Genomic DNA, 27,288 nt, shown 5'->3' on the forward strand with positions numbered 1-27,288 from the left:
ATCACCAGCATCCATACTGACCTTGCCTTGTGCCTTGCTCACAGAGATTTCTCCAGATTCTCTGAGTCTTTCAAAGCTGTTATGGACTGTAGATGATGGGATATTCTTCTCAATTTTACATTGAGGAACACTTTTCTGAACTAGTTCCACAAATTACAGACACACAATTAATAGACCAAGTTTTTCACAGATTGGTGAACCTCTGCCCATCTTTACTACTGAGAGACTCTTCCTCTTTAAAATGCTCTTTTTATACCCAGTCATGTTACCTGTTGACCTGATTAGTGTCAAAATGCTTCTCCAGCTGTACAACTTACTTTTCCAGCCTTTTATTGCCCTATCCCTACCTTTTTGAGATGTGTTGCTGCCATCAAAGTCAAAATGAGCTAACATTTTTCCTGAACAAGTAAAATGTCTCAGTTTCAACATCTATGTTGTTTATGTTCTATAGTGAATCAAATATGGGTTTCTGAAATTTCACAATCATTGGCTTCTGTTTTTATTCACGTTTTACACAGCGCTCCAACTTTTTTGAAATTAGAGTTGTACCTTGATACGGAGGCTGTAATCATGGTGCCACTGTGACAGAAGGGACATGTTCATCGCTACCATAGAAATACTGTTATATGAATGACTGCCACACAAGCGAATGGGAACTGCTACTGGGCGCTGCTGTTCTGTTGCTGTACCTCATTCATGTTTTGCTGCTTACTTGTGATGGGCCATGGTTATTCTCTGCTATCAGCTGTCAGTTTAATCCCCCGAACTCACCCCAAATGCAAGATTCCATCTCCCCAACCACCACAACATTGAGGCCCAACTAAGCATTTCAAGGGTAAGAAGAGACAAGATGCCCTGCTCAGCTCTCCCCTCCCACCTCTGCGGCTTACTTCTTGGTTTGAATTGAGGGTTCTGTTCATTCAGAACCACTCCATATGGAGTATTTACTAAACAGTAAACCAACTTTATGGGTTTGTGTGATTTGCAAATCTTTGCATTCTGTTTTTCATTTTTTACACTGTGTCCCAACTTTTTTGGAATTGGGGTTGTAATTATAATAAATATACTACTGATAATAATTGTGCTTGTTAACATTCATATTGTATTACATTCTTAAAAGGAAAATGTGGTTTATATATTTTTATTTGTCTAATATTTACAAGTTACCTTACATATGATGCTATAAAGCTAGCTCCACTATGACCAACTACATTTGCACTGATTAATTATTAGCAGCATATTAATATTGCTAGAAATACAGTATATTTTTCCTATTTGGCCTTTTTACTGTGAATTCAGACTCCCTTCTCCTTCCTGATGGGCTACATCTTTTTGATAAACCTTGGATTTGTACCTTTACCAATATTTTTGAATGAAGGAATTAAACATGTTAATGTAGTAGTAGTAGTAGCAGTGATGTATTCGCACTTTTACTTGTGTTAAATAAAGGTTCATATCATTTATCCCCACATGCATGACATAAAACTACATAAAGATTTAGAGATGATGATGATGATAATAAACAATTTACCAATTTATGCAAAGTATTACTTTTACGGCCATTTAACACTGCTGAATCCTGGGTACAATTTAATTGTCAGAAAAAAATACTTTACTTTTAAAATTGTCTTGTGTCATGATGAACAGAAATCAGCCATTGCCTTCAAAACTGAATCGAACTTTGGTAAAAGAAATCACCTTGTCAGACTGCAACAGGTGGATTTAGACCGCTGAAGTGAAATTTACCTGGAAGTTTAGAGAGAGACTCCGTGGTTATCTGTTCATATTCTACCTGACAGTCTGTTGATTCTCAAGCTGTGTGTCTGATTTATCTCTCCGGCTCGTCTTGGTCACATTAAAGCTCAGTTTTCCATCAGCAGAGTCCTCGGAGTCACTTCTCTGCTCGGTCGCCACCATACTTGAAGCGGAGCATCCTCCCCCTGCTGCAGCCTGATTGGTCGCTTTAAGCCTCAGCTGGCCTCTGATTGGTCTCACCTGCAGGTCCTGACGCTGGATTAGGCTGCATCAAACAGTGTCCAATAATCCAGTAAAAACAAACACCGAGCAACGCAGGCATCTGACAGCAAATATCAGAGCATTTTTAATCTGGTATTTTAAAATTTCACCGGAATATTCTGATTTTAGCCCACTTCAGATGGATTCTTCCGTCTACTTTGACTGACAGAAGTGCGGTAAGTAAAACTGACTAGTACGTGTCTTCAGGAGCGATTGAAGCGAAATTAAAGGGGAAACTTCATCTGTTTGCCTGCCATCATCACTCATTGTTAACTTTCAACAGAATTCTCCAGTTATGAAGCTGAAAATCAGCAATAATCCTCAGAAACTCAGTGTTTACGTGAGAGACACTCACTTTTATGATAACCGCCCGACCAAAATCCTGCACGAGCCTTTTACGTAATAACCAGGGGTATCCTTGGAGCACGCAATGCATAATTTAATGTCACGCGCCTGCACGGCCATTTCTGATGTGAACATGGAGATGATGTCTCTGTCCGCGTGCTCTACTTTAACCCTTGTGTACAGGCTTTAAACTACATTATGGTGCAGATATTTGCATTTTTAATCATCAATAACATCGTTACTTTATAGATATTAAATATAAGGGGCTGTTTTCCGGTGGCCTTGAGATTAAAATATGGAAGAAAACCGTCTGTGTGTTACATCGTCCACTAGATGTCGCTCTTTTCTCATTAAAAGCATTAAATTTCAGCTTCACAGTGAGGACAGAGCTATTATAGCTCCTATTTTACTCAGTGTAATAGTAACCCACCTGTTACTCCTTATCCGCCTGCATGACGTGTAAAGTAGGGAGTTTTGTAACTGATTTTAAACTTTTATTTTGTATTTTGTACCAATTTCATGCATAGATATTTTTAAAGAGACTCGCAGTCTTATAAAGTGTGGAGTGGAAAACACTTTTTTCTGTGTCACAGTCTACTTATCTTTACTTCCTAGTCCATCACAGTCCCTTTTTGAAGACTTCTGAATAAAAGATTTGGATTCCTGTGGAATCAGAATTAAAAGAGCTGTTTTTTTTTTCTTTTTTTTTTTTTTTTACAACAGTAATAATGAGATTGTTGTGTTCAAATGACTAAATCTTTAAGTGTTGTGCCTTAGTTTAAAGGCTGCTGTTCTTTGGTTTTTATCCAGGTTATTGGGAAGTATTCTTTCACTTTTTGGAAAAAAAAGACTTCAGAATTCATTTGTGTCAAAGAATTCATTTGTGTTTCTTCAAAAGGTGATTCAAAGCTGGCTATGTTTTCAATTCAGTCCTCCAGAGGGCAGAGACGAGGTCTTACAGCAACATTGTGATTGATGGGAAGCCATGTACAGTGCAAATCAGTCAGACCCCCTTCACTTTTTTCAATTTTCTGATAGTTCAGCCTGATTCTACATTCAATAAAAATAATAATTTTATTCTCACTAATCTACCCTCAGTCCATGATAGTCCAGTATCAGTCCTGATAGCACCCTATCATAACAAAGTGAAAACAGAGTTTTAGACATTTTGTCAAATGTATTAAAAATAAAAATCTGAATCTTACATTAACATTCAGAACCTTTCCAACAACTCTGTAAATGTAGCTCAGGTTCCTCCCGTTTCTCTGATCTTTGCCTAGATTTTTCTACACTTTGAATGGAGTCCTCCTGTGGTAATTTAAACTGATTGGACACAATTTGGAAAGGCACACCTCTCTGTAGAAGGCCTCACAGCTGACAATAATCAGAGCAGGCCATGAGGTTAAATGGAACCACAGAGCTGCAGAGCTCAGGGACAAGATTATTGGAAGGCTACAAAAGCATTTCATCTGCTTCGAAGGTTCAAAAGAGCACAGTGGCCTCCAGAATTCTCACATGGAAGAAGTTTGGACCCAACCAGGACTCTTCCAGAGCTGGCCACCATCGAAGGAGAAGGGCCTTAGTAAGAGAGGAGACCAAGAACCTGATGGTCACTCTGATTGAGCTCCAGAGATCCTGTGTGGAGATGTTCAAGAAGACAGCCATCACTGTAGCCCTCCTCTGATCTGGGCTTTATGGCAGAGTGGATAGATTGACGCCTCTCATTAGTGCAAAATGCACGAAAGCCCATTTGGCTTTCGTTTGGTGTATTTTTCTATCTCCAAGCAGGCTTTCAGTACCAACAGTACAGAGAAATTTTAGTTATCTAAGCGCTTTGGACCTGAGCTGTTGCCTCAGAAATATCATGTAATGTCTCTTATTTCTAATGTTACCCAGGATGTTTGCCTCTCAGTGTCTAAAGATTTAATTCTGAGTTCCCTGTTTCAACACATCTGTCAATTTAAACTGACATTGTCATTATCTTCTCTGTTGATCTCCCTTCTCCTTAGTTCCCAGCATCTGTGGTCCAGACTTCCTGTCTGCTGCCTCCTAAAAAGCTTGGACATGCTGCGAGAGAGCTCCAAGGCGTGGAGCAATGGCTCTGAGGCCTACAGCAGTGACCCTGAGGAGGATGAGGAGGAGGAAGAGGAGATGGTGTTTGGAGAGGCCGACCAGGAAAGCATGGCGGAGGAGATGATGGATCTGAGTGACCTCCCCACTGCGCTTTTTGCATGCAGCGTCCATGAAGCTGTGTTTGAAGAGGACATTCACAGGGTGAGAAAAGCTCTCCTCCTGGTTCAGTGTTGGTGCATCGCTCTGTTTATGGTTGAGTCATCCTGCTGAAGTGTCAGTGTACCAGAAAATACAATGCTGCTGCAGCACAGGCACCAAGCTTTCACAGCTTATAAAAATACGCTACTATTGATCATTAAAACACAAACCCCTTCCAAAAAAGCTGGGACAGTGTGTAAAATGTCAATTAAAACAATGGTATGCAAATCTCTTTAAACCTATATTCAGTTAGGTGCAGCAAAAAGTCAAGATGTTCAAATTGAGGATTTTTTTTGTTTTTGTACACACATTCTGGATTTGATTCCTGCAAAATGTTTCAAAAAAGTTGGGACAGGAGCATGTTTATTGTATATGACCTTTTCTTCTGACAACACTTTAAGCATCTGGAGACTGAAGATAGAAATTGCAGAAGTATTGAGTTCTTTCTCATTCTTGTTTGACAGTTTCTGTCATTGTATTTTTGGCTTTATAATATGCCAGACATTTTCAGTGGAAATCAGGTCTGGATTGCATGCAGGCCTGTCTAATTCCACACTTTTTTTTTTTTTTACTGTGAAGCCATGTTGTTGTACTTCATGCAGAATGGGGCTTGGCATTGTTCAGAAAAAGACGTCTGGATGGAAGCATGTTGCTCCAAAACCTGAATGTACCTCTCAGCATTAATGTAACCTTGAAAGATGTGCAAGTTACCCATGCCATGGGTACTAATACACCCACAAACTATAATAGATAATGGCTTTTGAACTGTACATTGATAATAATCTGGATAGTCCTTTGCCTCTTTAGCCTGGAGGACTGGGTGACCATTATTTCCAAAACACTTTAAATGATGACTTGTCAGATCACAGTACACTATTCACCTTGACCTTCAATTCACACATACAACAGCTGCAGTGCAATCCGCTGGCAAAAGCCACTGTGGAGCAAATCGCTCCCTTTCTAATTTAGTTAATTGACTCGGTTCCACAGTGTGGGCTCCAGCCTGGCTCTGGCATGTCCCAGAAGTGCCACTCAGCTCTGCTTCATTGGAGATATGCAGCAGGTTTGCCAAACTGCATTAATCCACATGGAGCAGATAAATCCAAACAGTTGAGAAAAATGTGCAAAGTATCTGGAAAACTTTAAAATACAACACAATACACAGACTCCAGATCGTAAATCATCACTAAATCAACATTATGTCTTATCCTGCAACATCAGGAGGTCAGTGGGTCACAGAGCTACTATGGTGCCCATTACAAGGAAAAGTTGAATTTTGAGGTGGAAAACCACAGAATTGTACATAACATTAACCTTTTATCTTCCTAATCTACTCACACACGATGGAAGCAATAAAATCATGGAATCTTATCTGAATGAACGGCAAGTCAAACCCAAAAAGGCAAAATAATCCACTGTTGACATACAAGTCCTACGTAAACTCGTTCTCCCATGAACTTGTGCCCTCCTGTCTCAAGCTGCTCTGCATTGCACAGCTGGACATGCTTCCAGTGAGCAAGGTCTCTCCTTCAGTTGAAGCGGAACTGCTGTGCAGCAGAGCGCGGTGGAGCCGGTGAATGTGGTAGTTATGGGTTAGGTCATTCCCCCTCAGATGATCTTAGGCTCAGAAAAGTTGGCAGGGCTTTTGAATGCTGTTGATATTTGGCTTTGACTTTCCAAATGAGACTCTTAGCTTACATTTGTAGATGCAGTGATGTAGCCTGCTAACCTGACACGCCAGATGGATGTGTTTCACACAATAGGAAACGTTTGAGAAAAGGCAGAAGCTTTGAAAAAAACTCGGAGTGTGATTGGATGAATGTTCTGTCTGTCACATTTCTATGGGCCAATCAGAGCAACAAAACACATGACGTAGCAGCTATCGAGCTACGAGTGCGCAGCTACTGAGGAATAACGTGAAACATGGCGACTATAGACTATAGACATGTAAGTACTCGACTTTTGTTGTTTTTGAAAAGAAAACAACTCACTGCTGTTCTTTGTTCTTCTTTAAACAAAGAAATGTCAAATTCTGATAAAACTGGCACTTTAGCAGAATCCACGCTTATCTCTTCCTCCATAACTGCACCGTCCTCTTGCTGCTGCTTGTTTACATCACAACTCTGTCATGCCTGAAAGTACTGCCCCTCGTCACTGATTGATCCTGTTACTCTCTAACCGGGCCCAAACGGTTCAGACGGGAGCTTTGCAAGATGGATTTGCCAGTGAGATACACAGAAACAGGCACATCCGTCTGCTTTGCAAGGTTAGTAGCCTGCTGTATTAACTGACAATGGTTTTCCGAGGTGTTCTTGAGCCCATCCCAGAATAATGAGAGTTTTTAAAGCAGCTCTGTCTGAGTGATCGAAGGTCACATCATTGTTGGTTTTCAGCCTTGCCACCTTACATGCAGAGATTTCTCCACATTCTCTGAATCTCAAGATGATATTTTAGACTGTAGATATGAAATCTCTAAATTTCCTGCAATTGCACGTTAAGGAACATTGTTCAAAAATGATACAACTGTTTGTCCACACACTCAGGCTTAAAGAATTGTCATTCTGCAGCATGTGACACATCAGGGGAATGAAATTATATACTCAGGTCCTGATTTAGAAATAAAATCAAATAAATAGAATTGAAATATGATATAATGTACAATTAATAGGCTTTAGAAAATATCTACAAACTACATAATATACTCAACCTATACAAGTGCCAAGAGAAAAACAATAACAATGGCTGTGTATGAGGGTGGAACACTGCATTTGTAATATTGCACAGCAGACCTTGTAAATAAAAAACAATGTGGTAGCATCCATTTTCTATACCGCTTATTCCGTTGGGGGTCATGGGGGGCTGGACTGGTCGCCAGTCAATCACAAGGCTGACATTTAGAGACAGACAACCAGGGACACTCACACCTACGGCCAATTTAGAGTCACTAATCAACCCGATGAGCATGTTTTTGATGGTGGCAGGAAGCCGGAGTACCCAGAGAGAAACTACGCATGAACGGGGAGAACATGCAAACTCCACACAGAAAGGCCATGACCAGAAACCTTCTTGTTGTGAGGCAACAGCACTAACCCCTGCACTGCCCTTAACAGTAATCAGTGGCAGCATTTATTGTGGCCTTATACGGAGGTGTTTTCAAGCATTGAGGATCTGTTTCCATTCAGGAGAGCTCCTCATATACACAGTCATGTTATATCACCTTTTATCAATTAACCTACATACCTGTGGAATGTTCCAGGTATTTGTGTGCATTCAACAACTCTTCCAGTGTTTACTTGCCCCTGTCCCAACTTTTTTGGGAAAATGTTGCTTGCATGAAATTCTGAATGTGTGTGTGTGTGTGTACAGTGCTCAACAAACTTATTAGACCACCAGTCATATTTGTCTCAAAGACCATCCAGCATCATGAAGTGCTTTAATGCGGACTCTTTCATTTTCAGTGAGCTCTCCACGTTTTACCATTTTGAACAGGAATGAGGAATTTCAAACTGAATCAACCCAAATTTGAGCTGGCTCACTGGGCTTCTCTGAGAAGTCAGAAATTAATCAGGCATAACATTCAACCACTAAAACTCATTTTTATGTTCAGGAATGCAAGTAAGTAACTATAATTTGACATATTAATCAAGAAATATTAATGTACTTTACTATTTTTTCAGTTTTTTTGTAAATCAGTAAATTTGAAAATTCATGGATAACAATTATAATTATATTTTAGCATAGAATTAGCTTGAAATTTAATACTTTTTTTTTTTTTTTTTTTTTTACAAATTTTTTGTCCATCATGCAGGTAAAAGTACAAAGTTTATTTTACTTGTAAAATAGGGAGGGAAAAAAAACAGCTGAAATTAAGCTTTAGATTTAATTCAATCTTACCCATAATTCTGCTTGACACTGCCAGGATCAAACCAACCACTGGTAAACATCTTAGCAATAAGTTAATGTAATTATGGTGGATGCTTTATGCACTAACGGAGGAGCAGGGATATTGTGAGCCTTCATTTACACATTTACACCATCTGTGCTCTTTGACAGCTGTCATCCCCATCTACGGCTGCAGCTGTGATAGTTAAATATGGATTTTACATCAGCTTTTAAACCTTACAGATTTCTCTAAGTTTGTTAAATTGGTCGCAGCCTGCACACATGTTGCAGACTTTAAATATACCTTAAACGCCCTGTTTTTATTCTATTATTCTGGGGTGTATTGTCGCTTTACGACTGCTTCTCTGAGCTGGAATACTCGGGATCCTGGATCCTGTTTTCTGCAGGAGGATATAAAACGAATACTTTTAATTTTCTGCCCCTCTAATCCAATTATGCCGTCCTTCCATCCCTCCAGCTGGCATGCCTGACATCCCTCTCTCTGTTTTTCTCTATTCTCTGTCTTTCATCACTAATATATATGTCTGTAAAAGCTATCTAATCATGCCCTTCTCTTCTTCTTCCTCTGTCACTTATTTAGCTGCCTTCTCCTCCCTCAATTCTCTCAATATTTTCTCATAAGCATTCTTTATTTATCCTCTCTATGTATGTATATGCAAAGCAGAAAGGCTAAATCTGGCGCATGCACAAAATCCCTTTAAACGAATCGCTCCTGCTTTGTGCGCTCGCTGTTTGTACATTTGTTGCTCCTAGCGCCTGAGTCTGCCCCCCCCCCCCTTTTTTTGCCTCCTCACTTCATTACAATTCACTCTCAAGCTTTTAAGTGGAAATGTCACCCACGCACCCTTCAGTCAGAGCATGTCAATAGATTGTTCTCCATATGGCTCAATTAACCAAGCTGCGATAAAAATAGAACTTGTGACATTTATTTAACTTTTGAGAAAATGGGAACAGGAAGGGAAGCAGCTAGAAAACAAGTGACTGTGGTATTTAAGAGGTAGGTTTGGGGATTTTATGACGTTGTTTTTGGATTGTTGTGGTGATGTTTGAGTCTGCACATACACCCTTACATAGAAACTTACTCTAAGGCTGCAGGATTTCACCTGATACATCTCTAAACTCAGTGAAGAAACAAGGACATAGCAACCTACATATGACTGTCTTTAGGCGCTGACCCCCTCCTAGCAGCGATATTACCTTCTGTTTTTCTTTAAGGCCTGCATGCACAAGGACATGCTGTTTCTGAACTCACAATGTGCTCGTAAAAAGGGAGAGCGAGACATGTACCCTGGTATTTATAAGAGGCTCTTAGTGAGATGTAAAAGGGTTTTCTTTCTTCTGCATTAGTGAAAAGGAAGTAGAAACCCAGTGGCACGTTTTTTCCCTCTTTTATCTCCAGGGTTTGTTCCGTTGACCAGCTTTTAGGTAAAAATGGATCTCTGCAGAGCTTCATGTTTCCGAAGTTTAGCCGAAGTCTGGTCAGAATAGACTCTGCTGCACGGAGGTGGTTCGGTTTTATTATTTGATCAGTCTTTCATCAGCCAAAGTCCTTGGTCCTTAATTTGAACTGTTAAAAGTCTATTGTTCTGTGCTTCGTTGTAGAAAGAGGAGGCTAAAGAAGATAAACTTAAGTAATCCCTCCAGAGACATGAACATGCTGCACACAGAATCATATAATAAAAGACAGCTAATATTTACACTAAAAAGAGAACATCAGCATTTTCAGTACTCTATCCAGCACAATGCATGATGGTAAATGTACACGGTCTTCCACTTTCAGCATGTTTCATTATCTGAAGTGAACACTGAAGACGAGTGTGTGAGAGCGGTGAGGGAGGCAGAGACGGAGGTGTGAGCGAGCAAAGTAAGGAGGCAAAGTGCTTGTCAAGAGTAAGGTCAGAGAAGCCATTATATGTCGTCCCTGATAGTGGCCGGTGTATATCAGAGCTAATCAGCACGGAGCAAAGCTTTCATCGCTGCTGCTGCTGCTGCTGTCAGACCGAGCTCTCCTCAATCCATAACCAGAGCAATCAAGCAAGCAGCAGCTGCAAGCTTTATAGCGCACAACAGAATCAGTGGAGGAGATAGGACTGAGCAAAACGCTCTTAAACTGTGATTGTTTCAGGATGAAAGGACAGTGTTTCAGCTTTGAGCTCTTTTTAAAAGGAATATTTCCATGTTAATGGTGATTCAAGTTTGACTGCTGGTTTCACTCAACCTGTAAGAGTATTTCAGTTATGATTTCCTAATTTACTGTTCTGGCTCCTCCTCAGTGTGCCACTGTTATCAGCTAGAATGTTAAAATACCCAGTTGTGTTATATTTATGCAGCACCAAATGGAAGAGACAGACAGGAAGTAGCCGCCACTAGCACAGTGGATGAAATGCTGCCAGAAGAGTCGACCGAGCAAAGCGAGAGAATATTAAGTTTGGATTTGTGGCTGAGGATTTGGAGTTCTTGTTATTCTGTCTCTCCATGTGCGCATAGAGCTGCTGCTTTTTTGTTGGCAGCACCAGTTTTCAATACTAATCCAACGTGGTTCCAGCGTTGTCAGCGCCCTTCCAGCGCACATTTTTTTTTGTTGCTGCTCTCAGCTGAAAACATTCAGTTTTTTGGAGCAGAGCTGCGCTGGTCAGTGGCTCTTTTCTCTTACTTGCCAATCAAAATCATGAAGGGACAGGATTTATTACATGTAGGATTAGAGCGCGACCGATTGATGGGCAAGCCGATTAATCGGGCCGATTATAGCATATCACAGATTAATCAACATCGGCCAATATGTAGCCGATATATTAGCTTTTTTGCTGCGCAGGGATTCATGGGGCAATTTAATGCCCCATGACAATAACTTCCTTGTGGAAACCGATGTTAGGGCATGTCAAGGAGAGCATGCTAGTTTTTACACAAAATTTTTTTGAGAGCGTATTACAGCGTTTTAATGTCGTCTAAGTTATATCTTTGTGAAACAAACAATAGCTGGGTTTCCATTACACTTGGAAATGTGCAAAATCAAAATAACGCAATAAAAGACTGGTAATGGAAACAACTGAATTTCGAAAAAACATCACTAAAAAGTTTTTACGCTTTCAAGAGGAGGTTTTTCAATATAGAAATATATATCGCAAAAGTGCAATGGAAACACTTTTTCGGCATTTACAAGTCACGGGACGTGACGTACGGTGTCACTCCGAGACAACATGGCGTGGTATGCTTAGACAGAAGAAGAGACGAGACTTTTCTTAACATCATACTTCTACCCTTATGCGTGGCTTTTGCCATACATACGGACTTTACCTCTGAACTATCATCTGTTGCCTTCGTCTTTTGTTCGAAATTATCAAGGCAACCGCCGTAGATGTAACCAAAACTGTACCAACACACAACAGGTTTTGAGCGTCAAGCTTCCCTGCAGCAGATTCACGCGAGATGAGATTTTACGAGAATTGCTTCACTTAAGAGAAATGCCCAAAACTCCCTTCAATGGAAACACGTTCAAAGCGCAATTGTACTTAATCGAAAATTTAAGAAATATCGCTTTTATTTTGCGAAAAACTGTAATGGAAACCCAGCTAATGATAAATGCAACTGTTAATTCACATGTCCACCATTATCTAATATAAGACTATTATGATATATCGTATCATATATCAGCCAATGTGTAGGTTATCTGCTTTTTTTAGCCCCCATTATTGGTATCAGCATCGGCCCCAAAAATCCCATATCGTTTGGGCTCTATGTAGGATTGTGAAGATGAATTGCATTATTTTTTATTTAATTAAGGTCCACAATTAGAGCACTATTTTTAAAAACGTGATTAATGTCATGCTTTATTGTCCCTATGAACACACTTTGGTTAATCCAGATCAGCATCTTCCTGTAGCTACAAAATGAAAATAAGTCCACCACTACTCCTTAATGTCTCATTTACCTTTAAAAACGTACAGACAGTGGTGCGCAGGTGGCCTAGTGGTTTAATGTGCACCCCATGTGGTCAGCCCGGGTTCGAATCCAGCCTGCGGCACTTTCCTGTCTCTCCCCAGCTCTCTCATCCCTGTTTCCAATTCTATCCACTGTCCTCCACTGTCAATAAAGGCATAAAAAGTCCAGAAATAAACCTTAAAAAAAGAAAAAATGTACAGACATCTTAGAGGACAGTCAGAAGCCATCTGAACCTAGGGGTGGGTAATATGGAAAAATATCATATCATGATTTTTTTTTTATGGCGACATCACAATCTCAATTTTATCACAGTTTTTATACCATTTTAAGATAAATTTGTAATAAAAACAACATTTTTTTCTATATAGTTTTTAAAATGCACAAATACTCGTTCACAAGTCAGGTTTTGAATTTTTATTCTGAAACAGCCGGTTGGTCAATGCATTAAATATTTTTAAATTTGCCTTTATGAAGTTGGCACCATAAGGTGGGGGTCTGGAGGTCCCAGAATATTTAAGGAACAAACATTTACTTTCCTGCATTCTGGTCTATTTTAATGGAATCAGTTTCTGTTTTTTTTTTCCACCACTATAAATTTTTATTTTCCTCTTTTGTATTAAAATCTATTGTAGTGATTTTTAGGAACATTTCACACCTTAATTTTTAAATAGATAGCCCGTTCATATGTATTTTTATATGGAAGTTACTTTTGCCTTTTTATAGGCTGCCAACATCAGAAAATATAAACATATCCCAGAAGATGAATTTCTGAGACACATGGTTATGCAGTAAAGTAGTGACTGTCTGTTATTTTAACATAACGTTGATTTTTATTTTAATAAACGGTTGGGAAAAGGCTTATCCACAGAGGGGTGATGTTGCGCACACTCGTACCTGCTGCTGCTGACGAGGAGATGCAAGGATCATGCAGCAGCATGTACTAGTAGGTAAATGAATACATGGAAATCAATGATTATATTGTTTAAAACATTTTAGATAACAGATTGATGTGCAGACCTCTCGGTCATCACCTGATATTATAAAGTTGATTCTGTTATTCCGGTGTTTCCCTGTCAGGTGGAAAGCTTGTAAATAGTTCAGGAAAACTATGGAAATCAAAATGGTCAGCTGTAATGGTTAAAACAACAGTATCTGCTCCAGCCACACTTTCCTCCACTGACTGCGGTGCGGTTCAGCTTTCATCCCAGTTTGAACCTCAGCGAGTGGCTAAGGATGCTTTCTTTTAAACTCATTAAAAAAGTTGGTAAAATTTGTGCAGATTGTGCATATAAATGTTTCAAATGTGACGTTTGACCAAAAAATGTTTAAGCAAAAGTTTATAAAACAAAAGGCAAAAGTCTGAAACTGAACTAGAAAATAGAGGCCCCCTAAAACTTCAAAAATAGAAAAAGCTCACCAAAATATCACACAAAGAAACATTTGGGGCCAAAAAACATAAAGGACAGGAAGAAACACAGAAACTAATGCTGCGTTCCATTTGTCATTTTAACTCGTATTCCGACTTGTTTGTTCGACTTCCGACCGGAAGTGGCAAATGGAACATCTCTTCAAGTCGTATTTACAACTCGTGAACTCGGTATTGCACTGAGCACCCCGACCTTGATGTCCCAACATGATGGCACAACGTATAAAGTGTAGTAAAAACTCTGATTTTGACCTGTTTTCAGAACCTTTAGCTATTTATCAGTCCATTTTTAGAAATTGTAGATATAGCACTACCCTGCGGTTGCATGTCGTGTGCAGCAACAGTCTTTTAATACATGAAGTACTGCGCAATGTGCTGTTTTAAAGGTTTATCGGCTAACAACTGATCAATGATGCTAAAAACAATGACAACGACATCCGTCATTTTTCCAACTTTTTTTTATTGATATATGTGAAGCACATGCATGCATACTTACAAACATTACTTAAATGTTTCACCTGTGTATATATGAATAAATACACAATATACATGGGGTACCTAGAAATTAAATACATATTTAGGGAGTCACTAATGTCAGGAGTTTTCATTGCTTTTTTGTGTTTCGTTCCATGTAGTGAGGTCATATAATATTCTATTTCCATTTTAAATTGTTGTATCTTTGGTAACCTTTGAGTCCATTTAGATGTATGGATATAATATTTATCAAACAATATAAGTAAATTAAAAATATAAAGCTTTTTACAATTTCCATTTCTATTGTCATAATAAAAAATTGCATCCTTTTCTTTGAACCAAACTTTGGAGCCGGTTTGTACATTATAGAGTTGCTCTTCATCCAACCAAAATAATCGGCACTCATTTTTTTCCCAACTCGTCATGGTTATGACAAATGGAACGCAAACAAGTGGGAAATCCATTTTTTCAGATGAATGTGACGTCATGCCCAGTTCTGACTTCAGATCTCCAAGGTAAATGGAACGCAGCATAAATACACAGGGAGTGATTAATCTCAGGTGGGACAAACCAGACACAGGTGAAACAAGTAAGGTAGTCAAAGTGGAAGGAAACCAAGGCAGGAAGAAAACCAGGAATCACACACAAGGGAGGCAAAACTACAAAATTAAACAGAAAACATGGAAAACTTCACAAGACAGCAATTAACAGGATCAGTGAGATGCAGGGACTGAGAGAAGACAAACACACTAACCACTAAAAACTATAATTAAGGAAATACTACAAACACAGGAGGATAAAATGGCAACAACACACACACAACACAACAAAAGAGGATAAAACACACACAAAGAACACAAAACACAAGGAGGAAACCAATGATGGGCTATATTAAAACAAGGAACAAATCAAACTCTGAATCACTGAATTAAAACTCAAAATCATCACTGAAAACCACGGCACAGCCTCGTATAGGTCAGGTGGAAATCCACTTTGGGACAACGTCCTAAGTTTCAGTGTCATTTGCAGCCATGAATTACTGGAAAGCAGAAGGGGAAGGGAGGGACGGAGCATAGAACTAAAACTGACAGAGCCTACTCTACAATAAAACAGCTTCAGCAGATCTCTGATACATTCTATTTCTTCATGATATGAGATCTTCCTATCATGCATCCCTTGCGGAAACTGTCAAAAGGGATTCTGAAATAAAAGCATAGCTTAAAAGTGATGATATAGATCAGTGTCTTGACTTTCTGTCAATCTGATTGGATAATTGATCAACCAATCAATGCTTCTGTATACATCGATGGATCACTACCCCCTTAGTTTTTAAATTTATTTTGTTTAAATCCTGAAAGATAATTTTTGCTGAATTGTAAATTTGACTCAAGTAGCTTATTTTAAATTGTCAAGAACATTCCTGAAAATTTCGACGCAAATAACATACACTTTTATGGAAATCCTCTGACAATTACATAAAGGGAGGTTATTAAATAAAAATCTGCATTTAAAACTGACTTTTTTGTTTCCTTGTTTTGTCTTTGTTTATCTGAAAGTTTAGGTTTGAAAATTTGCAAAAAAATAAAAAGAAATCAGGAAGGGGGCAAAGATTTTTCCATCACTGTAGTCCAGCAGGTTGAAGCTAAAAGCTACCAGTGCCACTGTTAGATATGCTGTAACAAAGTCACATCTTTAGTCCAGAATCCTCACAAACCTCATCTAAAGTGTTCCTGTTGAAAATGCATTAGCAGCGTAGCCCTGATAGCCATGAGTATGTGAAAAGTTGAACTACTTTGGCTGATGCAGCTGCTCCACTTCAGTCTGATGTGTTTGATAGTGTGACTCATAGAAGGCGGTCGATAAAGTAAGACAAGCCAAGCTCTGAGTTGAGCAAAGAAACACATCAGGGACTAAAGACAGTGTGACAAAGGATGTGAAAAGTGAGATGTAAAGTGAGTGTTGGTGTTTTACATGCACATATGATGCACTGTTTAGGTAGAGCATGCATGCATGTGTGTGTTAGTGATATGTTTGCATGTGTTGGACTACGGCCTATTTTTGGGCGTCGGTCCCGGGGGCTAAACGTGAGGGAGCGGGTGCTTGGCAGGCTGAAGGTCAGACATGATGCAGTGCAGAGTGAGCGAGAGCCGCTGGCTCCTGCTCCTGCTGCGGCCTGGATATTATTCTGGTGCACTGACCCGGGTTGTCTCTGCAACCTGGTGTGCTAATTTTTTGTTTTTTATCAAAGTGAAGAAAGCAAAAAGGCAATTTAAGAGCAGCAAACAACAGTGGGAAGAAGTGTTTGGTTAAATTGAGCTGCACTCAGAGCAGCAGAGTATGTTGTGACAGGATGGCAGTGCTTTCTTCTGCTGTGACAGTTTTCCATTTTTCTCTGACATTACTCTGTGCATTTTGATGAGAGTGTCAAACTGAAGTGAGATACTAGTTTTTCAAGTAAAATTGGAGCCTATTCTCTTGTTGCAAATACATTCAACAGGGGTATGCTCATGATTGCATGGCAAACTATCTGTATTTTCTCTCTGTAGTTTATTTTTCTGCAGAAACTGAACAAAAGGTCATAGAGACTTGTTAGAAATAGTATTAATTGAATGGTGGGTGGATGAGCTACGTGACGTCAGTGTTTAATGCCCAGCACAGTGAAGCCAAACACAAGACATAATTATTTAGGCTAATTAGGTTTCTTCTCAGTGCAGGTATACATCTGAACAGATTGTGCCTGATTGACATCTCCCTCGCTGCTGTTATACTGTTAAGGATGGAGAAAATTACACCCCAATAATTAGGTGTGCCAGCCAGATCCTGTTTCCACTTCATTTCAATTCAATATGCAGAACAGGCTGGCAGCGTGCCACTTCTGCCATCTTTAGCTGACAGCACTGTGGCGAATGAACGAAATACCACAAGAACCGAACACGCTGTAAATAATGAGACTAAGATTCAACACTGTAACTGCAGACCCAGAGACAACCTGTACCATATTCAAACAGGTTTTTGTCGCATAGTCGTGTAATACACAGTCTAAATAGTAAGTAATTATGGTCAAGTCTCAGTGGCCATGTTGGCTCACAGTCACAGTCTTGACTCTGACCAGGTCTTTGGAGTAAAAAAAAAAAAAAAAAAAAATCTAAATCAGGGGTGTCAAACTTAAGTCCTGGGGTCCAAATTCGGCCCGTTGCACAGTTATACCCAGCCCACCAGATCAGATCATATTTTTATTAAAACTGGCCCACCAGTATGAAGTTTCCTCCAGTATAACAATGTAAACTTAACCTTGATGATTGAGAAAATCCTTGTTAAGTCATAAGAACTAGAAAAAGTAAAGAGTTAAAATAATTTCAGGAATGTTGGAAAAGAAATCTGTGTTTTCATTTCATATTTTCCAATTTGCATCACATAACTCTGACTTGAAGTTATGGTTTTGACTTTTTATGTCATATTTTGACCTTTTAAAATCATAGTTTTGGCTGTTATCTCACATTTTGACCATTTAGATTCACAATTTTAATTTTTAAGTTATATTTTGATGTTTTAAACTCATGAAATTGATTTTTATCTTACATTTTGACATTTTCAACTCCTAACTTAGAATTTTAATTGCAAACATTAACCTTTTCTATATGAAATCTTAAATGTTTAGCTCATCTTTGGACCTTTATAACTCAGCATTTTAAATTTTAGCTCATATTTTGACATTGGAAACTTATGATTTAGAAATTAACCTTATATTTTGACCTTTAAAACTCTTGGTTTTGAATTGTATCTCATATTTTCACCTTCTACACTCTCGATTTAGATATTTTTTTCTCATATCTTGACATTTTCAACTCCTAAATATAACTTTTGATCCCAAATATTGACCTTTTTGATTAAAAATTGTAACTTTTTAATCTCACTTTTGACCTTTTAAACTCATGATTTTGATTTTTTTTTTTTTTTGTACTTTTAACTGTTAAAGATCATGATTTTAACTTCTGACTTTTTTTTTAAATCATCAATGCTACGTTTTTTTCCCCTATAATTTGTTACCGTTGAAGATGAGGTTGACAGTTCATGGGAAATTTTGACCCAGTTAGGCCCTCAGGTTAGACCCAAATTCAGAATTCAGCCCCTGTGATTGAGTTTGACATCCCTGATCTAAATTATAATATTGTTTATGTTATACTAAGTGTGAGTGTGTTTTATTAAGCAGAAGCAGGGTGTCATGCATCCTGGAAAACCTGGAAAAACTGACCAATTTTCCAGTCCTGGAAAATACATGGAAGATGAAAGAAAAAGCAAAATGTCCTGGCAAATCTTGAGCTGTCCTTGAAAATTTTGTAAACATTGTCCTAGGTTTATATCAGAGCCCCAGAAAAAAATGACATTCTTAACCAAATGGTTAGAGATGCATGGAAGCCATACAATAAGCCGTTATCAGATGATGGCCAGCTGATCCCAAATTTTGCCTCCCAGCTTCCACAGCCAATCACAACTCTTTCTCTCAACACAACAGTCTATTTAAATATGGCATACTTCTCTCTAATCCCTGCAGCATTAATACTGATGCACCATGCTGCAGGTAAAGCTTACACTCCTCCACCCCAGCCTCCTCCTTTATAGCACAAAGCTTGTCGCACCCTCATATTAGATTCATGCTACTATAGATTGTTTCTGGACTAGTATCTATCCATATGGGGGTTTCTAGCCTTCCCGGAAAGTCAAAGCGCTGCTGACTAACCCAGGGAGCATCTTTAGAGCAGAGCCTTCTCCACCAAGTAAACCTGTCGATTCATTTAACATAACAAGGTTACATGTATGACGAGAGTGTTCCAGACTGAATATAATACAGCTGATACTGATGATTTTTCATATTTTCTTTTGGTGTAAAATTCATTCTATGCCATCATTTTCTCTCTCACTTTTGACTATCAAACTAGAAGTTTGTCTAACAGGTCACTTTTTCTGCCCTGTAAAAATCTTCTATTTGCTTCAGCAGCTGATACCAAATACCAGCATGCCACATAATTAGGACAATGGCCAATGTTTGTAAACAGGGCTGATTTCAGTCAATACCAATATTTGATCAATGCATCTGTGCCTTCCTACAATAGGACTAAATAATGACCTGGTTGACGGGGCTCAGCAGCAGGCCTGGTCTAATCGACCTGGAAATGCCTTGTGCAGCCACAGTGGTACGGGGGGTGGGAGGGTGGTTTCTGCTTTACTGGGATGAGTGAACTTATGTGATTGGCCAACCAATGTGAGAGAATAACTGGGGTCCATCACAGGTAAGCAGCATAAGACATTAGTGAGATAAAGCAACAGAAAAGCAAGTTCCAGAAGTGAATACTTTATTATGAAGCAGTCTTTCATGTAAGATTAAACATTTCCAAGGCAACTGTAGACAACTGGTGTCTATGAAGGTGGCTGAATAATGGTTGTTAGTTGTAATAGGTAGGTAGAAGGGGAGATATAGTGTCATCCTAGTCCAATGGGGATGACTAGCCCCAGTCAGAGCACCTCACCCTAGCTCTGATTCCCCCACCCTCTTACTAAGCCAGGGTCTGTTGGAAGTGACTATTCAGCCCTCTGGAGGTGTCAAAGGCTTCTTGCTGTGCATTTGTTAGCACGATTGACTTTTGGAGGAGAATAGTAAGGATTAATCTGGGTTTAGGGATCTTTGCTGAGCACTTCTGTCGCTGAATTGCCTGTTGAAGTGTGTGTGTGACTGGTTGTTTCAGTACAGTCCAGAATTTTCCTGAATTTACCTCTGAGGTGCAGAGTTTCTGCAGAGTTTCTCACTATGGTTTTACAGTGAAATTTCCCTACAGCCCAGTAGTATTTCTCTCAATTTCAGACAAAATTTAGGAAAACTTCCTGCTGTGAGTGACAAAGTATGAACATACAAGTCAGGAAATTTTCTGGGTAGTTTATCCTTGAATTTCAGAAAATCTCCAACCATCCATCATCCATCCATGGATAGATGATGGATGGACGAATGGATGCATGGGTGAGTGGATGAATGGATGGAGGGATGGGTGGAGGGATGGAGGGATGCATGCATGCATGGATGGATGATGGATGGACGGACGGACAGATGATGGATATATGGATGGATGCATGGATGGATGGGTGGATGTATGGATGAACAGATAGCTGGACGGATGGGTGGATGAATGATGGATGGATGGAACGATGGATGGATGATGAATGGATGGATGGATGGATGGATGGTTGGATGCACAGATGGATGATGGATTTATGGATATAAGGATGGATGGATGGATGGATGGCTGTACGGATGGGCAAACAGGTAGATGGACAGACGGATGCATGGATGGATGATGGATGGATGGACGGAATGATGGACGGATGCATGGATGGATGGACAGATGGATGCATGGATGGACGGATGGGTCATTTATGGGCTTGACTTTTGATCCTATTTTCACATGAAGGCTTTTTTTGTATTTGAAAAGAGACCTGTAATTTTGCCTGAAGAAATCCACATTTTTACATTCTACATCTTACATTTTCTTGCCCAGCAAGCATGGTGATTATTTGTTGGTATTTGTTGGCACTCTAGAGACACGCTAATGATGACTTTGTACAAAAATCCCTTCACACTTCTAATTAAATCCAGTTACATAACTGTGTAGTGTTTTTGTGTTTTATGGACCTTGAACAGTTATTTAAAGACAAACATCCTTAGAATGATAAAATAAGTGTTTTTCTTCTTCTACTGCTCATGCTCCTGCTTGAGGGAAATACATTCTCCCTCTTTGATATAATTCTGATTTGCTTTGGTTCCTTTAGAGAGATGTTTCATCTCGTCCCCGCTGTCGCCCACCAAACGAGCTGATTATGAAACAGTAAGATTTAGGATGCTATCTAAGCCACTGTGATATTTGTTCTCAGTCGTGCTGCTCTGATTCTATTTAAATCAAGATTATTTTCTGTTCCAATCAGTCTAAAAAAAGAACGGCATCTCAGACACTGTCAGAACAGCAGTTCAGGATGGAGATACAGTTTAGATGTAATCATGGAGTTACAAAGATGATGTGTAGATGAAGCTTTAAGTCATGGTTGTGTTCAGAGATAACACCACAGGAAGGAAGAAACTCAGCTGATTAAATCTGAAGATTTATGAGAATCAGATCTAGATATACTTTATAATCCTCAGGGGGAAAATCTGGACATACACTCGCTCTTAAAATGGCATCAGAGAGAGAGATAAAAATAGAATAGAAACAGGAATAAAAACAACACAACAAAAAATAGGTAGTAAATGAATCCCAATAAAATAACTGATGATGAATTATTTCAAAAGTAATCAAAAAGCAAAATAAGAGCATAAACATCAATCCTATCTGTGACTGTGTCACCTGTAGCTTGAATAGATAAGCAGGAGATGTAGATTCTGATTGCACAGTGAACATTTCTCTGACTGCAGGCGATTATTTCAGGTCGAGTCAGGTATGGGAACATGCCAGTTCGGCTCTTCGCTGCATCAGCCTTGGTCTTGAACTGCTCTGGCCATCCTCCAGGGTCCATGCCCCAACTCTCCAGGAATCCTCCCAGCTGACCCCTCCATGATGAACGCAGCCGCCCCTGGTGTCCTGACCATCCCGGGTCCTGGGCACCCATCATGTGGTAAGCTGGATCAGGCCAGGGAAAGTGCACCAGGTGCCTGTAAAAGCGCAGCTGCTGTTCCTGCATCAGGCAGCTGACCCATCCCATCCCGGCTCTCCTGAGCACATCAGCATTAGACACAAGGTCTAGCAATGATACCCAAAGATGAGCTGAAGAGAAGTCTTCACAAAGTTCAGTCAGCACCTCTGGCCCTCAGTCCACGTCCAGGCCTCAAAAGAATATAGCAAGACTACAAGGACCCATCTGTCGTAGCCTGATGTCAACACCAGCACTTCTGTCTACTGTGATAAGTGTCTTCTTTAGACTCACATGTCTGCAGAAGGTCTACAGGTCCAGTTTTCTGTATGTGCTCCAGTTTTCCTCCTCTCCGGCTTTTTCTTGTCTTTACCTTTTCATTTACCTCCAGACCTCGCCTGGTGATGCCTTAATCTTGTGAGTCTGCGCGCTCCCCTGAGAATGTACTTTTCAGAGTTATTTATGAGGAGAGAGGCATACAAATCAATTTCTGCCTGTTGTCATTTACAGAAAAGGACTATTGACAGCCCATTGTTGTCGATTTTCCTGCCAGCACTTGTTTATCACTTTTGTAACTTTGCTGGGAAAAGGAAATACAATTTTGTGAGTGTGTGTTTGAGACTCTCCCCATTTCAATTTTCCTCACTTTGGCTCTTGTTTATTTCTGCCTTTCTTCACATCTTTAATTTTGTTCCTTTTCCCTGTGAGTGCTTTTTCTTCCTGATGTTTAAGTCTGTCTTTGTGTACGTCTATACAGTCCATATACCCACATTTATACCATCTGAGGGTCTGTATGTTTGTGTTTGTGCTTCTGTTTCTCTGGTAGCTCTTTGGTTTTTAGACTCATATCTGGAAGCTATAGAATATCCTTTTTCTCCTTCCATTCAGCTTCCTTTTAAAGTTTTGACTCTCTCGGCAGCATACCACAACATTAATATCCCTTGGCTTTAAATTAGGTCTGATTAAAGAGAAAACAAAAAGCTCTTCCTTTTCTCTGGTGAAGCACATAGAAAGACTAGTGTTCTTTCTCCGTCTGTTCACTTCAGAAAACAGCACCCACTTCTGAGAGCGCTTTGAGACCGCCTCGGGTTCATCCCCGCCTGTTTTTCTTTCCCGTTTCTTTGTGTTGTGTCTGGTATTCAAGCATCCGCAATGTCTATTTGCAGGTCAGAGAGTCAGCCTAACTCATCTGAAGATTTGACCTGGTTTTTCGGTAGCGAAGCAATCAGGAACATCGGCACGTGTTGCTCCATGTCCTGTGTCACAGACGCTCCTAAGCTGCTGGCCGGGGTTAAAACACTCGACAGCAGCTGGTGGCCCACCAGATGTAGGCTGTGAACCAAAATCATACTTTACTGTCAGCTTTCATGCACTGTGTTTGTGATGCTGGTGATGATGGTCAATAAATAGACTTTCTTGACCCAAAAAAATGACAAAAAATCCCTCTTTAATGTCAAGTGAAAACAGATTTCTACAAAGTAATGTCAATTAAATAAAAATCTGTTATGTAAAATAAGTGAGTGCATAAATATCCACCCCCTTAAAGTCAGTATTTAGGAGTCATCTTTGGCTGCAATCACATGAGTGAGTCTGAGTGGATAGGTCTCAATCGGGCTCAAACATCTGGACTCTGTAACTTTACTCCATTCTTCTTTGCTAACCTGCTCAAGCTCTGTCGGGATGTACAGGGATCAGGCGTGAACAGTCCTTTTCAAGTCCAGTCCCAAATTCTCTATTGGATCGAGGTCCGGGCTCTGACTCGGCCACTCCAGAACATCGTCCTCAATATTGTCTTCCAGGATTTTCCATATATTTTTTGCATTCATTTTACCCTCTACTTTTATAAGCCTTCCGATGCTAGCTGCTGAGAAGCATCCCCACAGCATGATGCTGCCACCACAGTGCTTCACAGTGGGGATTGTGTGTTTGTGGTTATGTACAGTGTTTAGCATCACATCTGATGGCCAAAAAGCTCTGATCCTTTTGATCATGGAGTCTCCCACATGCCTTTTGGTGAACTCTAGTCCAGATTTAATCTGAACTTTCTTCAACAGTGGCTTTCTCTTCACAACTCTCCCATAAAGCTTTGACTGGTGAAGAACCTGGCTAACAGTTGTAGAGTCTCTCCCATCTCAGCTGCTGAAGCTTGTAACTCCTTCAGATTAGTCATAGGTGTCTTGGTGGCCTCTCTCACTAGTCTCCTTCTTGCATGCTCACTCATTTGTGAGGACGGTCTGATCTAGGCAGATTCACACATGTGCCATGTTCCCTCCATTTCTTGGTGATAGATTTAACTGAACTCTCCTAATTTTGTTTATTAAAAGTGATATCAGGTGTAACCCCATGGAAATAGTGGCATTCTTCAAGTTCAGCCAGCATGAGACCGTCTACATTTGCAGTGGAGTGTTCATATTTCCCATGGTAGCAGGCTCATTCTTGTTAATTAGGAGAAAAGTACAACTGTCAGAGTATACCACTGGGATTTGTCTGTCACTAGTAATTAAAGCTTGATCGCCTGAAGTCATGTAAAACTTATCCATCAACATCTTCTACAGCCAATTAATTTAGCGCTGCAGCAGTGACGACATCTCCCTCTCATTCAGTCCTGCCAGCTTGGTCCAGACCTTCAGGTTTAAAGGAGAGTTAACGGAGGCCGCTCGTGTCATTCACAGTTGATGATCGGTTTGTGTTCATCCTCTGGTATTCATCTGTCCTTTGCACCTGACAGTCCCTCTCTCTCTGTTGATTTTCACTCTCTGCCACCCCTCCCCTCTGCGTTCTCTCACTCTTTCTCACCTACGCTCTGTATATCTTTCTCTCCGCTCTGTAGACTCTCTTTTATCCTCCCATCCCTCTGTCTCCCCGCGGCTCCCTGTGCCTGTACTTGGCTGCTTGCTTTATAAATAGCTTGGCCTAGATTACAGCAGCTGCATTGGCGCTGGCACCAGGGCTCGGTTTGGCTGGGCCAAGTGAGGTAGCCTGGTGTAACTACGGGTTGGCAGGGAAGGGATGGAGTGAGTTAATGTGGATCTGTTTGTATTTGTGTGTGAATAAATGGAGGATGGTGCAGCTGCAGCCATCAGCATGCCTGCAGTGGCAGGGCTGGGATTTTTTTCATTCCTGCCATTCTTTTGTTGTCACATCACACACACATACACAAACAGACAAGTCTCTTTCATCCTTTGTGTGTCTTTGAGAGCTGCTGTCAGATTTTCTTGCAGCTCTATTTTTAGCTCTATTGTTTAAGTGAAGAGTCGTGTGTGCATGTGTTCAGTTTAAACTATGAAGCATAAATATAGTACACATTATCATGAAGTTTTCATATATGTTTTAATTTCTGCATTAATTAACATACATGTGTGTAAATGAGCATGCGTATCAGAGCCCAGCGTGATGATCCACTGCCCTGATTTCCTCCCTCCTGCTCCTCTGCAGAGCACCACTCCAGAATACAAATTCTGCCCGTCAGTGAGTCTGAGACACAGCGTCACCCTTTGGAGCGTTTCTTCTGCCTCCCTGCCTCCTCCCTCCTCTCTTTGCTTATGAAGTGCATCATGCATGTTAGACACTCTGCAGATACTCCATCTTTACTGAGAGCACTTTAGTGAATGTAGGCTGCATATCAATGTGGCTCATTCAGTTTTTTATATTTCTATATAAGTCGAGCCATCTCCATTTCATTTCATATTTATATGATGATTTGAATCCTTGGAATGTATGTTTGGTTTTTGCAACACCTTAGATAAGAAAATCAAAAGTTGAATACATTGTTTATTTTGAATTCTGCAGAGCTTTTTGAAGATTTAGATTCTTCTAGAAAGGGTATACTAATGATTTGATAAAGCTATATCTCTCTGATTTTAAGTAAAGTGCATCATTAAGCTCTTCATACCAAAGGTTCAAAGACAAATGCTCCATCCTTTGCACCCTGGATGAAATGCATGAAGGGAATGCATGAGGAACGTTTTTTTCTCTCTTCCTGCATGGAGTCGTAGTCGGGGTGTACTCGCTGAGATCTAACAGAGAGAATTGTGAATGAGGAGAAGAGAATTTAGAATAAGGAGGAGGAGGAGGAGAGCTGCAGAATGAGGCCAGAGAGGAAGAAAAGTGCTTTATCATCCACAACCATGCATCCAACAGAAGTGATCAGAGGAATTTGTCGGCAAAAGGCTAATAAACATTTCAAATCCCTCACATACATGAACATGTGATGGCATACGGTACCAAGGAGCTGCAGATCCAGTGCATTTCTTGGCAAGACTCGCTTACTAAACCGAGTTACATAAGCTCAAGAGCCCCTTCATCAACACAACCCACCGCTAAACTTAAAATTCGATTACATTATTACCAGAATCAGAATCAGCTTCGTCTTTTAAGTATGCTTATGCGACAAGGAATTTGTCCAGTTAGCTTTGATCTCAGCATACAGGACTTAAACATTAAGTATAAATATAAATAAAAATGATAAAAGTATTAGAAATTAAGATTTTAATATGTACAAGCTCTCATCAGGTATTATTTCTAATTTATACAGGTCTGTGTGTGTTGATGATATGGTTGCAAAAGGTGCATGAATGCTGAATAGATATGATTAAAAGTATAAAATCTGCAATGATGAAATTTAAGATAGTTTATATTAACTAGTGCAAATGTGCATATTACTCATATAAAAGTAGAAAATGTATTTTTGTCATTCATTTTGGTTAATCGTTTCTGCTGTTTTTTTTAATTATTATTTTAACCAATAAACCAAAGCATTTTCACATTTTAAGTTATTTATTGGTTTTAGCTTGGAAGTTTGACTAGTGATTAGTCGTTTATTAGATTAATAAACAAATATTTGTGTATGATTTATATACAGACCCATATTCTAAAAAAAGTTTAAATGAATAAAAAACCTGAATGAAAAACAAAATTCTGTGATTTTTAAATAATTTTAAACTTTTTATCAAAGAGTACAAGATATCTATTGTTCAAACTGATAAACTTGTTTGTTTGGAAACATTGAATTGGAGTGTACACGGCTACACATTTTTACACAAAACCCACACATTTCAAACTAGAAAAGCAGACCACCGCCATTAGCCCTATCTCCCAATAATGAAGAATCCTTTAAAAAGATTCCTGGATCCAGACGGTGATCCAGATCACTCCCAAAATCTAATTTGCCGATTACTTTCTCCCCGATGGGGTGGAGACACGGTGAGGCAAAGCATTGGCTTCGCAACGTGTGGACTGTCATGGTG

The 27,288-nt window shown here is 39.7% G+C and overlaps 1 protein-coding gene across 1 annotated transcript in view; it reads left to right on the plus strand.

Moving 5' to 3' along the window:
* Positions 1-2,028: 2,028 nt before the first annotated feature.
* rcan3 (regulator of calcineurin 3) overlaps positions 2,029-27,288 on the plus strand; it is a 75,136-nt gene continuing 49,876 nt past the window's right edge. Inside the window, exons 1-2 of the mRNA XM_041813267.1 lie at positions 2,029-2,192; positions 4,371-4,635. Of these exons, the coding sequence (XP_041669201.1) occupies positions 4,426-4,635 (210 nt within the window). The 5' untranslated portion in view covers positions 2,029-2,192; positions 4,371-4,425. The remainder of the gene's footprint in view (positions 2,193-4,370; positions 4,636-27,288) is intronic.

This window comes from Cheilinus undulatus, linkage group 18 (genome assembly GCF_018320785.1).
Source record: "Cheilinus undulatus linkage group 18, ASM1832078v1, whole genome shotgun sequence".
Lineage (NCBI taxonomy): Eukaryota > Metazoa > Chordata > Actinopteri > Labriformes > Labridae > Cheilinus > Cheilinus undulatus.